The sequence below is a fragment of the Plecotus auritus genome (genome assembly GCF_963455305.1).
Source record: "Plecotus auritus genome assembly, chromosome: 6".
Classification (NCBI taxonomy): domain Eukaryota; kingdom Metazoa; phylum Chordata; class Mammalia; order Chiroptera; family Vespertilionidae; genus Plecotus; species Plecotus auritus.
In genome coordinates, this window is record NC_137773.1 from 99,925,866 (window position 1) to 99,944,548 (window position 18,683).

At 54.9% G+C, this 18,683-nt stretch overlaps 1 protein-coding gene across 3 annotated transcripts in view; it reads right to left on the reverse strand.

The window, feature by feature from the left end:
- Positions 1-6,917: 6,917 nt before the first annotated feature.
- The window catches only part of GFRA2 (GDNF family receptor alpha 2), a 97,960-nt gene continuing 86,194 nt past the window's right edge, over positions 6,918-18,683 (reverse strand). For all 3 annotated transcript variants that reach the window (XM_080672655.1, XM_080672657.1, XM_080672656.1), the window contains 2 exons: positions 10,463-10,516; positions 6,918-9,615 (listed from right to left, as the gene is read on the reverse strand). In XM_080672655.1, the coding sequence (XP_080528781.1) occupies positions 9,493-9,615; positions 10,463-10,516 (177 nt within the window). In that variant the 3' untranslated portion in view covers positions 6,918-9,492. The remainder of the gene's footprint in view (positions 9,616-10,462; positions 10,517-18,683) is intronic.

Below are 18,683 nucleotides of genomic sequence, written 5' to 3' on the forward strand. Positions count from 1 at the left end.
GTTGGCTCTACATACTGTGAACGCTGTGGAGGGGAAAAGACACCTACTAAAAAGGGATCCTGGTGGCTAAATGGGCTCAAAAAAAAAAAAAAAAAACAGAGCCTAGCTGCCATTTCTGCACAGGAGCTTCTCACCAAACTGCAAGCTGCACTGCTAGACTGCCTGCCCCTGTGTAGCTAAACTGCCCACCTACACTGTTTCTGTATCTGAGCTAAACCTTATAAAGGAGCTCCTGGAGTCCTATTTCAACCAATAGAACTGAGGCTTTCCCCATCCAATCAGAGCTATTCTATTTTGACCAATCAGGACTTTGTACCAATCGAACTGTGAGGAGTTGGTATCATCTGCATAAGGATGGGCCAATCAGGAACCAGGGTCGAGGCTTCTGTCTATATAAGCCAGCTCCCCTCTGGCTCCAGGAGCAGACTCTTCTACTAGATACTGAAGTCGGGAGAATACAGGAAATGTCTGGGTGGAGCAGACTGGAACAGGCGGTAGAGGAGCCGAGCTACTGGGCTGAAGAGCTGCCAGGCCTGGGGGCAGCTTCACAGTCATGTAGAAAAGCCGCAATGTAGCACCATCAAGCTGTTCCGTGTTCAGAGGCCATGCTGCAGCACTGCTGAGCTATTAGCACTAGACAATGTCTTACTTCACAGCACCCCAAATTGGGGATTCCTATTGGCATTTGAATTGGCGCCAAATATCATAAGTTGACAGGAGCAGCCCCCTGGGGTGGCCACCAGAATTCCTTCAGAGGAATGACAGGATCTGGGGATCCCCCTGGGAGTACCCATTTTCCACTGGAAATCAATCATGTGACCAGTCACAGTGATTCAGGAGGCAGCACCCAGAGTCCTCCCTCTGTCCTGCCACTGTTACATTTCATGCTGAAGCTGCAAGATTCACCAGTCTACATGGAGATAATGCCCAGGTTGAGCTTACCTGCCATGCATGGGAAGGCAGCCCTACCGGGGCTGCTCTACATAGATCCTTTTCTCAGGCACACTGAGGGCAGGTGTCAGGTAGCGTGAGGAAGTCCTGCCAGAGTAATGTGACTCTCAGCACCAGCTCAGTCCCATTCCCAAACAAGGACCCAGCAACATGGCTGCTTACACAAACGTTCCTCAGATTGCCCAGGATGTGTCTGCACGGCTGCCCTGGGCCAGACAGTGAGGCACATGCGTTTGGGTGAGTTTGCAAGTCTGGCAGAGGGCCATCCCTGTCACGCGGAATGACAGCATCTCTGGGCCATTTCCAATCAACAATACAGTCAAGTCTCCCCCATTCAGAAGAGCAATGCTATCAACACCCTTCCTGGAATATTAGTATGAGTCCTTTGGGTTGCTGTGGGCTCACACTCATGCAGCTTTATAACACAGAAGAGTGATTTCAGGTTGCCGGGGCCCCTGAGTAAAAAGGCTTTACATCTTCCACCAAGGATAAAAGTGAAGGATGGCCTGGGCCAGAAGTGTCATCTCACAAGGATTTGTTTGGCCAGCTGGTTTTTAATGAATGGAGTAGGGTGAGAACGGTGGCCTTTATTTAAAATTGCCAGCCTCCTGCCTGTGGGTGGGTGGCTGGAGGAGGGGAGGAGCAGGCCCAGGAGAAGTCAAGAGGGAGGTTTTCCTGGAAGCCTGGATCATGATGGCCATGGTGGGTGTGCAAACTCCTGCAGTTAGTTGAGAATTAGTCACTTCCAATCTGGGTGGCCCAAGTGTAGGAGGCACCATAAGCAGCAACCAGGTGTAACTGGAGAGTGCCCTCCCCAGGGAGGGAGGTCAGGACTGGGGCAGGCCCTGTTCCATGTGGCCCAGCAGGTATTGGCTTCCCAGGAAACGCTGTTCTTGCCAGGAGCAGGCCTAGGCGGAGAGTGAAAGGCATACGCAGCCATACGCAGAAGGAGCCCACAGCTGCAGTCCACACCTCCGCACAAGACACTTGCTGAAAAATTGGCGCAACCAAGCGGGGTAGCGGTGTTTATTGAGAGAAATGAATTCCGTCTCTTTCCAAGTCATTCCGTGCCGGGCTGGTGAGTTCAGAAATAGCTGGCAGTCATCGCATCACAGAATCCCATTGTGGGAAGGCGCCTCGGAGAGCAACCCCCTGACCCTTCCCTTTGTAGATGAGGAGAGTGGGGCCAGCCAGGTTAAGTGACTTGCCAACAGCCACGCAGGGGCTCTCGGGGGCTCTGCTGCCATGCCTCAGTGGCCCTTCTCCCTTCCCACCCCTTGCTCTCAGCCACAGGTCCTGCTCCAATGCATGCAGACACCCTCGTGCAGATCAGGGAACAATGCCCTGTCCTGGGAGGAGGCCCTGGGTGGGTGCAGGTGAATTTTAGCTCCATTCACCCTCCTAGCCTGAAGCCGCTGTGTACAGCACAACTTCACAACCTACCTGCGGCTCCCATGCTCCGACCATGCTTATGTGTGTGTGGCCCACGGGCTGCCTGGTTTCTCTCCCAGGCAGAGCCTTTCCTCCCAGCTTTCTCTCCCACCAGCTCATCTGCGAGGCCAACTCGCTCATCAGAGTGGCAACCTGCCCTCTCTCTTCCTCCAACCTCAGGATAACATTGGCCCCATTATCCCTCGGCACCACCAAAGCCCTGTGGTCAGACCGCCTGGGAGTGAGAGCTTGATCTCAGAGACCATCAGGGAAGGGGTGGCAAACTGTAGCCCAGGGGCCAAATCCAGTGTTATCAGAACACAGTCAGTGTCCAACATGGACATACTGTCTATGACTGCTTTCAAGTTCCAATATTCAGTGGATAGCAGCCACCAAAATGACAGGGTCCACAGAGTCTGTAATGTTCATCAGCTGGCCCTTCACAGAAGGTTTGCCAGTGCCTGATCTACAGCACCCTTCCTGAGACTCAGAGAAGGTCGGTGACTTAGCCAGTCTCACAAGCTGATGGATGGCCAAGCCAGAGCTTGAACCTGGGGTCCCGGCGTTCTTCCCCGTACACCCCTGACTCTCTGCAGAAAGAAAATGGACTTGGACATATCATCAGATGCTCAGCTTATTGCCAGCCTTTTTCTGTAGAAAAATTGCAAGGGAGAGATCCTTCTGCTCGGAAAGCATCGAGGTGACTCTGAACTCATTCCCAAAAGCTGATTTGGGGGGCCTGAGGTTCCCTCTCTGGAGGAAGTTTCCAAGAACCTGTGGTAGCTAAACCACTTGCTCTTGCCTCGGCTCCACAGGGACCTGCACCAGCCTGCCTACCTCCCAAGGGTGCTATCATTGCTCCAGCTCCCAGGGCCAATCGATGCCTCCCGTCCAGGGTTTTGAGCTGGTGCACTCACTGCCGTGGCATAGCCTCTGTTTTCATGAGTGGAGAGAAGGTGGCCAATCCAGGGGACTCCAGAGAACATGACATCTGGATGTTCTGTAGCCCCTGTCCCCAGCGACTGGCAGATCAAATCAACAGTGACTTACAAATACCAGGAGGTTCCCTTTTTCTTCCTCCTCACCCCTCCTGCCCTTTCAACTCCTCTCGGCAAAGCTTCCAAGAGCACAGTCCAGGGCCTGATAATGGTCCTGTTCTTTGTCTGCCACAGGTCATTCATGGAAAGCTGCTCAGGGCACAGGAGGAGGAAGGGAGAGGCTCCGAGGTTGGAACCCAGCACAGCTCCTAGGTGCTGAGAATCCATGGAGGCCTGGGCCAGCATGCCCTGGGTGAGGGAAGAGCATGGCACACTGGATACGTGGGGTGCCCCGTTTAACCTCAGCAGTGGTTGTATGAAGCAGGGACTGCCATCCTCATTGTCAGATGAGAAAACCGAAGTCCAGATTGGATGTGGTCACCCAGTTGGTCAATGAAAGATTAGGGATTCAAACCCAGATCTGCCTCACCCCCAAATGCATCGTCTTTCCTCGTCGCCATAGTGCCCCCAAGGCAAGAGCAATCCAGTCCCATGCACAGGTTCTCGACCGGCCAGCCTCCTCCCAGAGAGGCCACCTACCAGTCAAAGCTGTTTTCTAACATGGGAATTATCTTTCCCAGGAAAAGCAGGATGGCAAACACCAAGGTGGGATGCTCACCCCTGTACCCGACTGCCCCACCAGAAAGGCCTGGGGTAGGGCCCTGTCTGGGGCAGCATCTTCCTCACATTCTCCCCCTTCTGAGTCCACACCACACTTGATTCAATGAACTATTTTACAGAACGTCCTCACATTTGCCCTGAAGGCCGGGGAGGGAGAGGCGAGCGAAGCACTGGAGCCCCCCAGGTGGCAGCCACCAGCCAGCATGGGGCAGGGCACATCATGGCAGCTATGTGAGGGTTGGCAGCCTGGCAAGCAAGTAAGACACAGACCTGCAAGCCAGCCTGCCTGGATTTGCTTCTGAGTGCTGCACCCTCCCCTCTGTACCATCTTGGGCAAGATGGTAACTTCTCTGGGCCTCAGTCTGCTCTTCTGTAAAATGGGGATACAGAGCCAAACTGGCTGCACCCAAGTCGGGGGAAAGGAGTTAATATTCATGCAACTCGGAACAGTGCCTGATACAGGGTGTGGGCTTTGGAGGCATTAGTTAAGTCTTAAATGCACATAGTTTAAAATAGCTACATTCGGTTTGGGTTTTCAGTAATGCTATGAAAGCCCTTCTAAAAGTTTTACCCCCAGCCCTAGCTGGTTTGGCTCAGTGGATAGAGCGTCAGCCTCTGGACTGAAGGGTCCCAGGTTCGATTCTAGCCAAGGGCACATGCCTGGGTTGTGGGCTTGATCTCCAGCAGGGGGCATGCAGAAGGCAGCCAATCAATTATTCTCTCTCATCATTGATGTTTCTTTCTTTCCCTCTCCCTTCCTCTCTAAAATCAATAAAATATATTTAAAAATATTTTTTAAAAAAATAAATAAAATGTTTACTCCTTTATTCTGCTCTGAAAAGTACAGCACACAAAAAATATAGAAATCACTCACTCTGGAAGCGGAATGTGGCAAGCAATGTTCTGGTTAATTGAGAGTCTGCACAGCGCTGATTTTGTAAAGAGCATCTTGGTGACTATTTCAATGCCCCCGTTCTGAGGTAGGAGGTGTACAATGGAGTGACGTGGCTGGGTTTTTAGGAAACACATCAGAACCTACAAATTTCAAGTGGTCACTTGGGCAGGCCGGGGTCCCATGACTCAGACAGAGGGCGCTGGGCAGGAAACCACCTCAGCATCGTCTGTCCATCTGTCTCTCTTCTCTCCCTTCTGAGGCTTGTTTGGATCTTAGAAGGATCTTAATTATCATCTAATAGAACTTTGTAGCCCTAGCCACTTTGGCTCAGTGGATAGAGCATCAACCTGCAGACTGAAGAGTCCCAGGTTCAATTTCGGTCAAGGGCATGTACCTCGATTGCAGGCTCCTCCCTGGCCCTGGCCCCGGCCCTGGTCAGGCCATGTGCAGGAGGCAAACAATCCATGTGTTTCTCTCACATCGATGTTCCTCTCTGTCTTTCCCTCTCTCTTCCACTCTAAAATCGATGGAAAAATATCCTCAGGTGAGGATTAGGAAAAAAAAAAATATTGTAGGTGAGCTAACCAAGATTGAGCAAGTGACTAGAAACCAGTCTCTCCACCACTTAAACCAACCACTAAGAATGTTACCCAACTTATTTACCATTTTTTACTCCAAATGACTGGTTTACCCTAAAAAAAATTTAGTCCGTTTGTTAAAGACAAATATCTACCCCCACAAAGACAGAAGAATGGGCAACAGGCTATGAACACATTTACTTGTACTGTCACAGAGTCAGACCAGTTCACCCCCTTGGCATCCTGGCCCACTTGGAGGGAAGACCCAGTTCAAATTCACACCAGAGATTAGGAGAGGCTGTAAAGGAATTTCTCTAGCATGCTTTGCCCTTATGTGAGTAAAGGACAGTCAGTCTTATGCAGGCATCTGACAGTCAGTGGGACAGGGCTGGGAATTAAGGACAGGCAGGCGCACATGCACACACACACACACACACACACACACACACACGGCCCATTAGCATGAAGTTAAGCCATTGCAGGTGGACCAGCAGACCCTGGGAGTTAACCAGCACTGGTCTCTGGGGTGGGCATCTCAGTGAGCCGTGAGCCCTGAGAAGGAGCCAGGTAGCAGGCCAGAGGCAGCCACCCTGGCAGGTCTGGAGTTCCCTGATATCACCACAGCCTGGAGGAGATAGCAGGGTCCAGCTATAGGGCGTGAGGATCAAGTCAGGACTTACGTCTTGGAAGGACTCCCAAGAGCAGGCAGGGTTGGGCTGTCTTGGGAAACCCATGTTGCCAAGGTTACAAAGGCAAGGGTGGGGGTACAAGGAACTGAGAAAATGACCCGTGTCTGGTCTTGGAACGAGGCCAGCTGTGCAGCCCACCCCAGGCCAGTGCAGGACCCTGGCATGCTGGCTTGATGCCGAGTCCCCTGAGCTCCTGATCTACCTCCTTCGCTCCCCAGCCACAGCTGGTGGGTGTGGGTGGGGGCTCAGACAGGTCCAAGTGGGACCTAGCTGCATTGAAGGAGAGCAGCAGGGGCAAGGGCCAGCTGGGAAGCTGATGTTGTTGGCTGAGCAAATCATCCCAGGCTGGAAGCCTTCCCAGCGAGGGGAGAAGCATCCCTATGTGGTCCCAACCTGCCAAGGTACTAGAGCCTGGAAAATGCAGGGAAGATCGCACAGCCTTGCAGACAATGCATGCCCCAGATCAGGAGTCCCCGGGGGCTGGTGGCAAAGCAAGTTCATGTCATAGACTTTGCTGACTCTGGGGTAAAGGCTCGGCTGGCCTACACTGCATATGGTGACTCTCCCAAAAGAACTCTAAAATAGTTTCAGATCAATCTCTGTAGCCCCGACCAATCTCCTGATTTCTTTCCTGTTTCTCTTCCCCTATCTCCCCCAAGTCCAAGCTCAATGTCTGGGCTCACTAGTAAACTAATTAACATTAAATAGTAACATTTTATTCTTCCCAGTTTTATTAACACATTTTGAGAGGATCACAGAGAACAAAAGTCATCTCAACCAAAGGGATGAATATTTAATGGTAAAAGTTTAGCTACGTGATGCCTGGGAGATGTTTTAAGGCAGAGGAAAGCTGCCCAGAATCCATTCCTCCCTTCATCATGGCACCTCCATTTCTTCTTGGGAAATTTCCTCTTCCCCATCATGCAATCCAAGGGCTTATTTCCCATGAGGGATGCCAGACGTGACGTATCCTTGCACCCAAGAATGGCGGGACATAGGTACACGGTCCCAGTGCAGACAGCTGGATGGCGGTTGGTGGTCCTTCATCACAGAGCAGGCAGCGTGCTGACCCTAGGATCCTGCCATCCAGCCCTGCAGATGTTCTTTGGCGACTGTCCTAGGAACACTGATGCTGTGAGCCATTCCCCCACCAAGCCTTTAAGTCAACCAGACTTTACTGTTTGCAAATACATGGATCCCAAGTGGCCCCCACAACAGCCTCCACACGCAGAGTCAGGCCAGTGATGATAGGGAAGAGGGCTGGCTGGCTCAGCGCCCCTCCATGCAGGGGCGGGGACGCAGTACATCACAGTGACCACCACCGTGGATGTGATGCATGAGTGGCCAGAAACAACAGCCACTTGCAGGGACCCAGGATTGGGAGAATGGAAAACAGCATCCCATCTCCCAAAGGTGACAGGACGGGATCGTGTGCATCCCTGAAGGCCAGGCTGACAGCAGGAACATCCCTCACTGGCAATCTTGCCTCCTCTCTCCTGCCATGTGCACTGGCACACACATGTGAGCACCTGCAGGCCCACACATATGTGTACACACTCAGCTAGCAGGCATCCTTCTGGTCTCTCCGAGAGAGTCTCCTGAAGAACATGGCAGGCCCATGTCTGGTGGAGGCTGGGTGGTAAGCGGAGAAAACAAGAAGCAGGGCTGGGCCACAGTGTCTTCCTTCCCTGGTGGGATCCAAGAAGCCAGGTCCCTGCCTCACAATCACACACCTTAAATAAACCAGGAGTCCCAGCGGGCAGACGGACAGGGCCAACCACAGGTCGCCCAGGCAGCCGTAAAACAAAAACACACCCTAAGTATGACGACTTGTCCCCTCACCTCCATCCTCATGGCCACTTGTTCCCTTCCGGGTTGGGACCAACCACCGAAGGGCTCTGGCACTCATCAGGAAGGGCAGGTGGGACAGACAGGTGAGTGGCCCAACAGACTCAGCACAGTGGGACCCCAGACCCACCACGTGTATAAGCATCTCCTAATGGAGCTTCATCACCTACACCGAGCACACGTGACAGATGGCCCCCCCACCCAGGAGCCCCAGGTAAGCAACCAAGGTGTGGCTGGGCCAGGAACCAAGTGGGGAGAAGGCACACGGGAGTGAGGCAGAAACCAAGCTGCTTCCGAGGACATTTATTGGAGCCTGGCCAGCGTGAATGCGATCAGGAGCCCCTCCCACGGCCCGGCAGCCCGGCGGGCCGGGACAAGGGAGGCCATCTCCTTCGATCCCTTTATAGACAATGTTATAAAAAAAATAAACTTTACAATAATACATCTCGCTCATCTGTTGGGGTATTATTTCAATAGTTTTGTTTCTTAAAAAAAAAGGAAAGAAAGGGGAAAACCACACGATATATGTATATGGATGTGTATATACATATATGTTGAGAAGGGAAACATGTTGTGTACATACAGTTGGCGTATGTCTCAGAAATGAGGAAAGATAAGCTGGAAGTGGGGAGAGATCTGCAGAGACCAGAGTGTGGGGCAGTAGACATCCACTATGGTCTTCTCTGCCCCTCTCAGCAGCCCCCTCTCCAAAGAGAGCCACCCAAAGAATCATTTCTTTATTTCAAAATTCCCGCCACCAAGAGGAAGAAGCAGCCCCGAGCTGCTGCCAAGTGTTGCTCCCTCCTCCTGAAAAGGTGTCCCAGGTGGGCTGAGCCCCCAAGGCCCTGGAGCTGCACAGCCCGTGCCACAGTGGGAGACCTCCGTGCACACCCCTCCACAGGCCAGAAGCAGACCTGCCCAGCCCAGAGGGAGGGCAAAATAAACTCCACTCTCAAAGCCACGTGGAGGTGCTACTGGTGCCCAGTTGGACCCAGGGGCCAGCCTCACTGCTCTGCCACCTGACACCCCTTGCCAGCCCCAACAAGTCCCCTGAGTGGGCAACTTTGGAAGAGCAGCGGCCACTGTCCTGCCTCAGACCAATCAGGCACGGCCACAGTCCTTAGCTGCAGGGGTTTCATCAGGGTCCAGAGAGGAAAACGCCAGGAGGAGGTGTGGGGCATTTCTAGACCCTTGTGCCCTCCTCGGCGCTGGGGTGCCCTTGCCAGGGGCCCTCCAGGAGGCTCTCAGGCTGCCCGCCTACTGTCTGTTTGGTTTAGAAAAACTTCTCCAGAGAAGAAACCTGGGAACAGACAGGTTCATAGACAAGGTGGGGGAAATTTTTTGCAAGGTGTGTGTGTGTGTGTGTGTGTGTGTGTCCATTCAGCAGGCGGGTGCTCTCGTCCACGTAGCTTTCAGAAACCTCCAGACGCCGTGCCCAGAGCCTACAAGGCCAGCTTCAACATCAGGAAGGAGACAACGGTCAAGGCGGCCGACGGGCTGGCTTGGCAGAGGCCTGAGTTGGGTCTGATCACCTTGTTACTCCCTGGGATGATGTTGGTGGTGAGCTGAGGCCATGGCAGAAGGGGACAGAAGCAAAGAGAACAGGGAAGACAAACAAACCACAGCAGTCAGCAGGGCTGGGAGCAGGCAAAGGAAAGGACCGACTCCCCAGACCGCTGCCCTCCCTCCCATCCAGGGGGCTCCCCTTCGCCCACCCTCTTGGAGGCAAAGCCAGGCTTCCAGGGAGCTGGGCTGAGCCCCAGCTGGGGAAGGCAGTGCCATGGTGCCCAGGACAGCCTGGCTGACACTGCCCGGGGAGGAAGAAGGCCTGACACAGGCCAGGGAGAAGGGGCGAGATAAAGATCTCAAGGGGAAGGAGCTCCTGGGTCCCCAGGACCTTCTTGAGGAGAGGAGAGAGATGCTCTGTTCTTCCTATTCCTAAATGTGGCCGAACCCCTCCCCTCCATAGAGCACCCCCTTCGTATCTCCGACTGCGCTCTCCTCCTGCTGTGGAAGCTTACGTGGCCTCTTCTCGGGTAAGTTATAGACAGACTATCATACAGTCAGATACCCTCAAGCACTGGGGCTCCTGTGAGGAAGGGGCTGTGTCCTCTCTGTCTCCTCAAGTTCACAGAACCAGCACGCGCAGGTGCTCAGCACACCTGTCTTAAAGAGTCAAGAAGGCTTGGCAGGGCCCTGCTCAGAGCAGCCACAGTGTCTCTCCCGAGACAGCCAAGGCTCTGGCTGCTGTCTCTGCACCTGCCCCCTGTCTGTGTGCCCAGCAGGCCCAGGTGGGCCAGGAGCTCAGCTGGCCCAGCCCGCCACAGGATCTGAGGGCCCTGAGTCTGAGGCTTGCCTGGAAACAGCCTCCGGTGGCCAGGCCCCTGCACCACCGCACTCTGCCCCACTCACCTCTGTGAAGCACGTGCTCAGCTCTTTGGAGCTATTGGCCTTCAGCCCCTGCTCCTGTGGGAGAGAAGGCACCAGTGAGGATGGGTCACCGCAGCTGAGCTTGTCCTGTTACTCGGACGAGGCCCACCTTCCGTGGCCCTGCCATCCGCTGTGGGCGTCATGAAGCACAGGGCACAGGGGAAAGCTCTGGCTCCATCCCACGCAGCACAAGACCCTGCCCCCTTCTGACTTCTCAGCGACTAGGTCCCGACTCCTGTCGGCTCCTGAAGAGAGAGTTCTGACTCCGCTCTCCAACGTCCAAAAGCCACTCATAGGTCTCTCCACCACACGCAGCTCCTCCCGAGGCAGGGACCATGCCCTCCTCCCCTCTCATTGCACAGTGTCTGGCCTATGACAGCAGCTTAGTAAACGTCTTACCAGGTGCATGCATGAATGGATAGATGAATGAACACACGCATGCCACTGAGCAGAATCAGAATCTGAGAGTCAGCTCATTGAAGACTATGAGTCCGCATTTGGGTTCATGGGGAAGAGACAGTGATGGATTAGTTATGTCTGCCACTGGTGCATGTTAGGAGGACATCTGGCAACAGTGCCAAGGGTCAGCCTTTCCACCTAAACCGATGTATGGCTCCTGGGGGCTCTGTGGTCAAGGTGAGGAATGGGAAAGAAAGCTGGCTTGGTGATGGTTCCAGGTTCTGTGCCCCTAGCATGACCGCCTGGATGCAGGACCAGAGGGTGTGCTGACGAACAGTCCTTTGTTATCATCATCCTAACAGTGATCCCTGGGAACCAGCTGGGGGATGTGGTGTTTCTATCCTAACTTCAAATGGCTTGGTTCTCAAGGCACCTGCGGGGACTCTCTGGCCACCAGAAGCAACTGGGAAGCCCAAGAAATTATGCCTAGATCACTGCTCTCGGCCAGAAGTATCAAAATCCCTTGGACATCACAGGCAATCTGCCACGCAGGGCATCTGGTCAGCTCAACAAAGCCCAGCTATCACACAGAGGTCCGGCCAAGAGCAGAGGCACTGCCAATGGTGGAGATGTGACCAGGGTGATGATGAGTGCAGTGGGCGGGAAACCAGATACACAGCACCAGTGACCCAGGTGCCAAGATCGAGCCCAGCCAAGCCACCAACCTGCATCCCTGGGAAAGGGCGAGTGCTCTAGGCCCCTTTTGCCCCAAGGACTGGATTCTACTGCCTGGACCCAGGGCAGCTCCGGCCAGGGCTGTGGGAGGCCACTGCCAGGGTGGCCCGCATGCCCCACCTCAGAGACTGCTGCCACCACTGCCTTCTGTCTGACTGCTCCACCTTCTCCTTCACTCGGCTGCTTCCCTGAGCAACTTGGAGCGCATGCTAGTCCATCCTCCCCTCCCCCCGCCACCACCCGCCGTGACGTCCTGGGGCCTGCTGGGCTCTGTGCCACCCAGTCCAGCACTGTGCCTCCCGCATCCTTTCCTGCCCTCACTGTTCCAGGTGGCAGGTCTGCTCCCACCACGGGCCCTCCCCACAGGGCTCACTAAATACAGAGCCTGTGTAGTCAAACGGCCAGGTCAAGGTCCTCACCCCCAGCTCAACCCACAGCTCAGTTTTGTTTTATATACTGGAGTTATGCACAAAGTTGTTTTTAAAAATAGTCGAATGCTTAAAAAAAAATAAGTAAGGCCTGAGAAAACAACTCAATTAGATGACCTCCAGCCTGGCCATACAACTTTCTCTGATGAGATGCCTGATTTCAGGGAGCTCAGGGTCCTGGACACTGCTGGCCCTGAAGGCTGCACCCAGGGGAGCCCAGCAGGAGATAGGATCAGGGCCCAGCGACTGAGGAGATAAAGCCTGGTGTGGGCACTCGAGCAGCCTGGCGTGGGCACCGTGGAGCAGCCTGACGTGGACACTCCGAAGGGCCTGGCATGAGCACCATGGAGCCACTCAACGTGGGCACTGTGGAGCAGCCCCACAAGGGCACCATGGAGCCGCCTGGCGTGGGTACTGCAGCGGCCTGGCCTGTGGCTGGACTCCTCGGTTCCCAGTGAGAAGGGCTTGACAGGCTCCTCTTAAGAGGGGAGGGCAGGCATGTTGGCAACTGTGAAGGAGGGAGAAGGAGGGGAGAGGAGAAGGAGGGAGATGTAGAAGAGGGCAAATCAGAGAAAGGGAGAACAGGGGAAAGCAACACCCAGAGACAAGGAGCACAGGGCAGGGACGGGAGGGAGCAGGGGGAGGAGAGGAAAGGGAGGGGGGCAAAGGTGATAGGAAGAGGCAGAGGAGGGCAAGCAGGGGGAAGGAGAGGGAAGCGGCAGGGAACAGCAGGAATGGGAGGGTCACAGAGGATGAGGAGGGAACACAGGAGGAGAAGCAGCAGAGGGGGACCCCTTCACCCTCTCCTCTGACCCCTGTTACCATGAGGAAGCACAGACACCACCCAGGCCAGCCCCAGGGGATCCAGCGCAGCTGTGGTCTCTGGCAGGGCCACAGGGACTTGGGGAGGAAAGGGCTGACCTCCGTGAAGAGCGGGGACAGGACAGTCTCATGCCCCTTTAGAGGCCCATCTGAACATGCCTTTCCCAGCATTCATGGGAAGTCCTCCCGCATGGGATGCACAGTGCTGCAGACCCAGGCAGAGGTCATGCTGTGCTGTGTGCAGGTGACGGGCAGGCCCCCTGGCTGTCCCAAAGCTCTCCCCTCAGGTGCCATGAGCTAGTGCACGGATGATTGTCCTGTTCACTGAAGGGTCCTAAATCTTGGGGCCCACCCCCCACAGGATTGACCTTAACCCAAGGAGGGAAGGAAGGGCCTGAGAGGCCAGAGCCCTGGGCTCCAGTCTACTTCAGCCAATGACTGGAGACTAGTCCCTTCATCTATTGGAGCCTCATTGTCCTCATCAATAAAAGAGAGACAAACAAACGTGCCTCACTGACGCACTTGACTTCCAGAACACAGAGCAGACAGTGAAGGCTGCGGTAACCTCTCCTAAGGCGAACCCAAGGCCCCTCACCCAGTCCCAGCACCCAGAGCAGCCCATCGTGGGCCTTCTCTGCAGATGCACATGGGAGAGGCGTGGGTGCAGAGAGAAAGCAGTTCCATCACCTCATTCGAAAACCACTGGGGACAAATTCCTGGCCATCCTCCTGACCATTAACGCTCCCTGATGCTCCCTCCCGCGTGAGCTCCAAAGACAAATGTCGCAGCCCTACTCACTCCCCAATGAGAGAAATAAACATCCACGCAGTCATCTCCACACCAGTTCAATAGATAGGAGGGGACATAGGCTGCTCGTCCCCTGACCCCCAGGCTACACTGTCCTCTGTGGCCACACACCCCAGGCTGCCCTGGACACCCATCTTGCTGCTTAGACTCCAGGGGAGGAGTCTAGGGTAACAGGTGGGCTGTTCCAGCCCCTGTCCCACCCTATTCTGAGCCTCTCATCACTTGGAGGCAAGCTCAGGGTCTATGACGCTGCAGCACCCAAAGGGCACAGGCGGCTGCTGGCACAGGGGGAGGCAGGGCTCCGACACGGAGGTGGGCACACGGAGGTGGGAAGAGCTTTCCACACTGTGGGTGCCACCAGAAGCATGAACGCTGGCTGTGTGGGTGGCACTGGGAGACCTGAGCTGGGGAAGGGACGCAGATGCAGAGAGAGGATGGCAGAAAGGCAAGGTTTCCTTCTAGAAAATTCTCCCAGAGAAAGTTGGAAGGAAATTATCATCTTCCTTCTCTTCCTTGCCCACCTCTGTCTGCACTCCCAAGCCGGGCCCGGCAGTCCCAGAGCCTTGCCGGTCTGGCCCAGGCGCCGGGACCAAGTCCAGCGTCAGTTGGTCATATCTATGGGAAAAGTGCTGGCTGGAGCCGGCCAGCTCTCCCCTGTGTCCCTGCTTCTATTTTTGGCACCATCCCCAAATCTCAGTGCCCTTGGTCACCTCCCAGCAGCATACCCAACCCCAATAACTCACAGCTCCTCCCCACAGTTCAACTCCTCCCCTCTTACCTGACTATGGCCAAGATCTCCAGCAGGTCCCTCAGTCTCTCTCTTGCCAACCAATCTCCCCAGCTGTCAACTACCCTCCCAAATCACAGTTCTCATCTTCTCACTGGTGCCCTGTAAAAAGCCTTCATGGCCTCTCCACACTCACCATTCAACCTGCTCATTGGTCTTCATTCCCGCCCACCCCCACTCCGCGTTCTCGCCCACGTCCGCCGCCTGCTGTCCCTCCAGATCCAGAGCAGGCGAATGTTTCTCTGCAGAAGGCCAGAGAGTAGCGATTTCAGGCTCTGCTGGCCATGCACTCCATTCCGCTCTGCCTGTGCACATGGGCGATGTGTAAACAAGGGTGTGGTGTTGATCCAATAAAAAAATTTATCCACAAAGGCAGCACCCCTAAAGCAGCACCCCCTACTCAACCTCTCCGTGCTGCCCTGCCTCCCTGACTTGCTCTGCTTGCCCCTCTGCTGGGTGCCCTCACCTACTCCGGTCCACTCCCACATCTCCACATGGTCAACCTCCCTTTCTTCCAGCCCTAGCGGTGCCTTGACCACGAGGCACTACTAGGCTGGATCCCACCACACGGGATCAGTCCTCTAGGTGCACCAATCACTTCCTTCCCCTGATCTTCTGAGCATGTCCATCCCACCCCTCTGGGGACCTAGGTACTGGCCCAGGAAGCTTCTCAGCCTTGGTGCCTGGAATATAGTGACATGCAGAATTTATGTTGAATAAATGCATGAATGCACAGGTGGATGAATAAATGAATGACTGTGAGGGAGAGCTGGGGGAGGGAAGAAGGAAAGCATGCAAGTCTACCAAAGCTTTGAAACAAGCCATATTTATAAATCAGGAATTGTGCCTGAGAGACATACAGACATGTGGCAGGCCTCTCGGCCCCATTCTGAAAGCCAAGGGCGTGTGCAGGAAGTGAGAACCCACCAGGGAATAGGCAGGAGGAAGAGGGGCCCAAGGCAGGTGGCTGCTGGCTGCTGAGCCCATGCAGGTGAGTGGTGAGGGGGCTGTGGCAACCCCTCCAAACTCATTTCTAATTCCCCCAGATGCGACGGGTCGCATTAAGAGTAAGAGCAGGAACTGGCCGATGGAGACCACAGAAAGCAAAGGGGATTGTGTTGCTGGGCCCCTTAGCACACGGAAGGGTGACCCTCCAGTTGACCTGATGGGCCCTGCAAACTGGCCCAGAGCAACCCAGGAGTGCCCAGGATCCTGGGAAGAAACCAGGGCCAGGGAAGGCACCAACCCACTGCCAGCCTTCCCCATCCACACCGAAGCGTCCTGGTCCAGGCCCATCGTATGACCAAAGGGCCTTCTAACTGTCTTCCTGCATTCTCAACAGAAAGATGTCACCTCGCACATTCACGACACACAAAGGGCATCAGTGAGAGCGGAAAACAGAATAAATAGCTGCCTGCGACCAATAAAACAGACTGTTTCTACACTGGAAAGCAGGCAGTTCCAATAGAGCAATGTATTGGGGACTCGCGTTCTTCCCCTCCCTCTACAGAGTGCTACTCCATGCCAAGCACCGTGTGCTCAGTTATCCAGGCTACACCGAGGGCGAGATGTGGCCAGTCTTCCAGGGATGCTGGCATGGTAGCAGCGAGCAGAGGCATGCTGAAGGGGCCAGTATGAGGCAAAGCAGGAGCCCTATGTAAGTGGAAGGCAGTTTTGCCTGAGCAGCATCAGGGGACCACTTGAGAGGCGACATCCAGGCAGAGAGGGTGGGAGAGAGGGAAGGAGAAGCACTTTGCTCAGAGGGACTGACTAGGCACTGCCAGCATCTTGCTTGCCCGGCCTTCAGGCCTAACCCATGGGACAACCTCCCTGGGCTTCAGAAACCAAGGCCCTTCGGATGAGGGTACAAGATGGGCTGTCTCCTACAGGTTCCCTGCTCTAGGGGACATTATCACGTGTGTGTGTGTGTGTGTGTGTGTGTGTGTGTGTGTGTGTGTGTGTGTAGCGTGGCCAGAGGGAGAGGAGAGAAGCCATTCTGCAGATTAAATTCCACCATGGTTTCCCCAAGTCCTGTTTGTGCAGGGCCACTGGTTAGGGTCCAGCCAGGAGTAGAAATGAGGAGACTGGGACTGGAGATGGAACCAGGATGCCCAGACACAGGCCAGCTCAGGGTCTCTGGGCTCCGCTATGGACATCCACATCTGCGCAGCAGCCCCATCACGATGACCTGGGTTCCCCTCATCCCACAGCAAACCCCCACTGTGGAAGAGTCCCAGGAAGGGCAGGTGTGGGGAGCAGGCAGCACACGCAGCCAGAAGGAAACTGCCCCAGAGACTGGGAACTGGGGACTGGGGACTGGGGACTGGGGACAAGTTACTGTCCTCACTGGGCTTCCGTCCTTAAGAAGGAGATCTCAGAGTGCCATCTGAACCTCACATCCACTCATTCATATGGGGTCCCCAACTGGCTGCCATGTCTGGTCACTAAAGGGTCCCTAAGGCTTCTCCCAGGACCCAGGTCTGTGGATGGGGAGGAGGATGGGGGTGTCTGGAGTGCAGGGCCTCCCCCTTCCCTTCCTCCTTCCTTCCCCCTCCCTCCCACCCTCCCACCCCAACCACAGCTTCCTGTCTCTGTCCTCACCCAGGGACTCCCTTCTGTAGCCATGGGTTGTTGTCTTTCCCAAGGACCCCACATCGGCCACCATGGAGCCCTTCCAAGCGGAGGGAGGGGGTACAGGCTAGGGAAGAGACAAAGCACCCACAGCCTCCCGCGAGGTGAGGGCATGTATTCACCTGCACTCCCACACAGTAGGTGCTCATTTAAAAGACTGTTATTAAAATAGAACCAGGAGCCTCTCCCCTCAGCTTCAGTGAGAAGAAACCAGGGTGACAGTGGGTGGGCAGTCTCTGAAGGCCTGCTTCTCTCCCTTTCCTCCCAGGAGCTGTCCCCAGCTGTCCTGCCCAGAGGGGCAGAATTAGCAGACCCCCAGAGTGCAGGGGCATGGGGCCAGGCCTTGGGGCCCCTGCCAGACAGCCTCTGGAGCGTCTGGGACGCATCACGCCCACTATAGTGTTCCTCAATGTACAGGCCCGGTCACGTACATCACCTCTTATTTGGGTCAAACCAAGGGTAAGACAAGCCCCCAGATGGGGAAGCTGCAGAAAATCAGGCTCGGGTGAGAAGAAACCAGAACACGATTCAGCAAACCTCTAAGGTGAAATGGGGGGAAGGGGAGTCGTAGTCCTCAGGCACTGAGTAGGCTGTGGTGGGGCAGGAGCCACGGCTTTGAACTTCCCACACCTATGGTCAACCACAGCAAGAGCCGCTTGCTGAGACAGCATCTCCATGGGCGAGCCCACCCCGATGGGCTAGGGGGTGGAAGCGTGGACCATGGAGGCAGATGGTGCCTGGAGGGACATGTGGGCCACCTCTGAGCATGGCCACCTGACAGGTGGCACAGCCCTGATGGTGAGCTGCCTGCCACTCTAGCATGAAATTGAGCTGGCGACTGCCTGTGCAGCAGGCCCTGAGCCCCCACCGGCCACCGCTCAAGTCCGCTCAGAGTAATTAGGAACCGTCCAAGGGTGGCATGGCAGCTCGGCCCAAATCAGGAGCGGGGCCTAATGGAGGGGAGCGGGGCACAGAAGGCCCACACTGAGCCTGGCATGAAGGCACGTGGAGGTCAGCTGTCACCACACAGGGCAGCCCACTGGACAGGGAAGAGTGTGGGCTTCCCACCCAGGATGGCCCCAGCACCGGCCCCTGTGGTGCAGTGGGCACTGGGGAACTGAATGCCTCCACTAGGCCCAGTTCCTGCTCACATCTCATCCTGGCACCGTTTTTTTTTTTCCCCAGCTTGATTGAGATTATACATGACCATCAAAAATTGCATACAAGGTGGGACAAAAGTAGGTTTATAGTTGTTTGTATGGAAAATAATACAATAATTAATAGATAATACAAGAATAAACTTTTATGTACTCACAACTGTAAACCTACTTTTGCCCCACCCTGTAAATTTAATTTGTACACCTGATGACATGATATAGGCTATTAAATCTTCACCACAAGCCCATCAATATGTCCATCACTTCACACCTTTACCATTTTCCTGGTTTTTCTTGTGTGAGAACAAATAAGGTCTAAGGTCTATTCTCTTAGCAAATTTCAAGCGCACTATATAATACCGTCAGCAACAGTCCCACTGCTGTGCACCAGCTCTCCAGAACTCACCCATCTTCATGAATGAAACTCTGTAGTGAAT